This window comes from Lipophrys pholis, assembly GCF_963383615.2.
Source record: "Lipophrys pholis genome assembly, chromosome: 11".
Lineage (NCBI taxonomy): Eukaryota > Metazoa > Chordata > Actinopteri > Blenniiformes > Blenniidae > Lipophrys > Lipophrys pholis.
The window spans coordinates 3,141,903-3,145,974 of NC_137631.1; the positions used below are offsets into that span (position 1 = coordinate 3,141,903).

At 42.5% G+C, this 4,072-nt stretch overlaps 1 protein-coding gene across 2 annotated transcripts; it reads left to right on the plus strand.

Annotated features, from left to right (window-relative positions):
• Nucleotides 1-246: 246 nt before the first annotated feature.
• LOC308116462 (pro-adrenomedullin-like) lies at nt 247-4,072 on the plus strand. 2 transcript variants are annotated; one of them, XM_080474680.1, is made up of 4 exons: nt 247-310; nt 543-671; nt 1,119-1,229; nt 3,237-4,072. In XM_080474680.1, the coding sequence occupies exons 2-4, from the start codon at nt 577-579 to the stop codon at nt 3,439-3,441; spliced, it is 411 nt and encodes a 136-aa protein (XP_080330806.1). In that variant the 5' UTR covers nt 247-310; nt 543-576; the 3' UTR covers nt 3,442-4,072. The 2 variants fall into 2 exon arrangements, with proteins under 2 accessions (XP_080330806.1, XP_080330807.1); XM_080474681.1 differs by having other exon boundaries at nt 568-671; nt 3,237-4,066.

The window sequence follows — 4,072 nt, forward strand, 5'->3', positions numbered from 1 at the left end:
AACGGATGACTAGGTGTGAAATCTTTAATTCAACTGCCCCGGTGTAACTGCCCCGGGCATACACAGCCTTCTGCCCCAAGAAGCAGTTTCTCTTTCTCTCTTTCTCTCTCTCTTTCTCTCTCTCTCTCTCTCTCTCTCTCTCTCTCTCTCTCTCTCTCTCTCTCTCTCTCTCTCTGGGTCGGTCCTCCAGGTACAGCTCCCTCCCTCTCTGCCCCTATAAAGCCTCTCAAACTTCACACTTGACTCATAGCACAACTCTTTTCTAGCCGGAATATCTTTTATTTTTAAATTCAGCTGAGCACAGGCTGAGGTAAGTCTCCACTCGTTCAGATTATTTTCCGACATTGAAACTTTATTCTTCTATTAAGAAATTAAAATCCATTTCCAGTCCAACTGGGGGCTGGAGTTTAGGTTCTTTGGGATATTGTTTCCTTCATCATCATGTTTGTCTCCTTGTTTAGGAACCTCACTTGAAGACTCATTTAAAATAGATGAACCAATTGTATTTATTCACCTGTCAGCGTTTTTGCATGAATCCTCAGAGAGAACCCGATTCCTCACTTTCAGCTCCTCACCATGAGACTATCAGTGCAAACCTTCATCTGCTGCTGTGTTTTCACCACCGTGCTGCTGAGAGGAGCCTCGGAGGAGCCCAGCGGCCCCAGAAGAAGGTGAACGCAGCAGAACATTGTGTTCGAGGGGAGAAGCCCCCCGCCGAGCCCACAAGCTCTGGAGTCGCACCCTCGGCACTGATCAGAATATTCAGATTAACGAGCGTCTGTGAGGACGTGAGCACACGTCACATGTAACGTCAGTGAGATTTTCACAACCTCATCTTTCCATCCAGACACCTTTCATTCCTCATTAGAACACATTACATTACCTTTTTTTAAATAGAATATTTAAACAGAGCACTACAGTTTTAAAGTCAAGGTGTCCTTGAGTAATGAGTTAAAATCAGCTGAGGGGTTAGTGTGGATGAATAATCTGTCAGCAAATTAGTGCATCTAAATAGCAGAAAAGTCAGGTTTTCTTGAAGGAAATTCCAGAAAGCTTTTCAGTATGACTTGACGTGAAGCGATGTGATGTGTCTGACGGGCTCTGTTGTGGTTGTGGAGGTTGAGAGGACGTCTGCAGAACCACGTGAGGAGAGACCCTCACCACGGGGTGGAGATCACCGGGGAGCAGAGCTCAGGCCAGCAGGAAAAGTTCTTCTCAGGTCCGAGCAGGTAACCAGAAACTTACCAGAGGAACAAAACTCCATCTGACAACCACCGCTCACAATATGTGCTGGAGGACAGAAAATACAGAGTCTTTTTAGAAAAAAGGGACCAAAGCTGGGAGAAGTCCTCGTCCTCCGACAGGCGTGTCAAACATACAATAATCGAATAAATTATACTATATCTAATGAAAAAAGGCAACTTTTTTGCATAATTTATTAATGTTGATCAAGCAAGATTGTTCTTTGTTTAAAATACATATTTCTTTTACATGAAAAATTAAATCCAAGTAAAGTGAACTTATTGTTTTTCCTGTCTCAGGATCGTCAGGTCATCTTTCTATCCAGCAATATCCCCGCCTCGTTGTATATCTTCATTTTACCCGTCTGGTGCTTGGGAACGCTGAGGGCTTATGGGTACTGTACTAAGGACTAAATACTTTCCTATTTACAAAGACCCATGACCTCTAACTCTTTTTCTCTTTTTAATGGGTTATACCAACCTTGTTGAACCCTGCTTTTATCTGATTTTATCTTTTTTTCTTATTAGTATATTTTTGCTCTTCATTTATAGCATTTTGAGATGTTTTAGTAGTAGTAGTAGTAGTAGTAGTAGTAGTAGTAGTAGTAGTATTTGGTGTTTTGAAAACCGATTGAAACACAGTAAAGTTAACACAACCGTTTGGTTGTTGTTGTGTAGATGAGTTTAAAAACATTGGCTCAGATTGTTAATATTTATTCCTGTTCCAAAAACAAAAGAATTGTCTTGTGTTTACATATATTTATGTAAAGTTACTGACTTGAATTTTTAATGCTTATTTCACAGATTAAAAAAGATACTTGTGTTGTTTGTAATATATGAAGCAGAGTTGTCTGTTTTATTAAGCTGATAGTGACGATAACACCAGATGGAGCTCGGATTAGTGACGTATCATCAGCGTAAAGACACACTGTGAAAGGAAGATTGAGCTCATTTTCGGAAAAGTTAGACATCATTTTAAATCTTTTTCCAAAACATGAAAATAAGACCCATTATGTCAATTTTAAGGGAGCCTCCTGCAGGAAATACAGACAAATGCCACAAACTCTTTGTTACAGCATTCATGTTTTTCAAAGCTCTTTACACCAAAACAAAGAAAAACTTTACATATAATCCTTAAAAAAAACCCAGTTATGGCTTCACGCCACTGAAAGGGCCCTCCTCAGGTTACACTGGACTGTATGTAGCCCCTGAACTGAATGCATTCAGAAATGTATGTATATGTAAACACACTAATCTCGACAAGCTGGCGTCATGAATGAAAGTTTAGACAAACAAAGGGTTAACTCAGGGTTCACAAAACAGGCCTCGTTTAGGTTTTGGATATCTGTCATTGTCTATCGACGGTACCCGGAGCCACTGCAACGGTCACTTTTTCATGAACTTTTCTTTGACGCTCCCGACTCCACCCGCGGGGACAGCCGGAGGCTACGGAGCGCTGTTGCTGCACATGCACACCACCGCCGTGTCCTTCTGCTCATGCTCGAGTGACAAATGTGGCGACCTCCATAGTGGCATGAGTCCCAGCTTCATTCTTGGGATTCTCCTCTCATAGCATGAAATTCATCATCTGTCCATACGAATGTTGGGTACTCTCCATTGTCTTTGTAGCGTTTTGTTTCATTCATGTGATTTCATTACAAAATCAAGCAGCAGCCCCGCCTCCTGGCATCGCATGCTGACTACATAATTTCCAGTGTCTCTGCTTTTGCTGTGTAAACGCCAAACCCTTCTGAAACAAAGCAGGTGTTGTTGCTTGGAACGTTGTTGTGTAAGCGGGACCTAAAGGCCACTGTGGCCCCTGGACCGGCGCCCCTAAACCTGTATAAAGGTGGCCATGTCCATGTGATCAAGGGGTTTCTTCTGCTTGTTAGGATTATAATGTGATATTTCACAAGAAACTTAAACCCCCCCCTGAAAAACATCACATTTTGTGATTATGACATCGCTTTTATTTGTTTTATCTCCGTCTCTCAGCGTTGAGCCTCGCATGAGGGCCAAGCGGTCAACGTCAGTGAAAACGAGCGGCTGCATCTTCATCACGTGCGTGTACCATGACCTGGTGCACCGGCTGTACGACCTCAACAACAAGCAGAAGGAGGATAAGGCCCCTGAGAAAAAGATGGGCTGTAATGGCTACGGGCGCCGCCGCCGCCGCCGCTCCACCCGGATACAGCTCTGAAGACGAGAAGGCGAAGGACACGTTGAGATGCTTGCTGTGAAGATGAGTCCTCGTCAGAAGCTTTACTTTCAGGATGCAGCTCAGACATGACGGGATGTGATGAGAACCGTCTGAGCCAGGACCTCCTGAGATATGAAGACGGGACTTTTTGTCCTTCCGGGATCCTGAAGGCTCTGGAGAAACATGACTTTGATGAACAAACACATGTTTCGACGAGAAAACGTGGAAATATCTGCCTGTGTAGAAACTTGCATGAGAACACCTGATATTTAAACCCGACAAATGGTTATAATTTTGAACAAATCTCAACTCAAATGAAGTATTTTATGTCTCTAAATCTGTAAAGTCATTTTCTTCCTTTTTGTGTATTTGGTATTTAACCACTGAGCTGAGAATACAGTGTAGTGTTAAACATCTTGAAGTATTACAGGTGTGTTGGAGGGAGGTGAGGGTCATGTGGATGTGTGAAGTTTGTCTGTATAAGTAGATTGTAGAGTTACACAGGAAGAACCAGCTCCGCCTGGAAGACTTCTGATTGTAAATGTCTCGTATTATAAAACCTTTGCTTAAACACGTATCAATATTAATGTAATGAATTCCACATTAATAAAGGTTCTGCTGGAATTACATG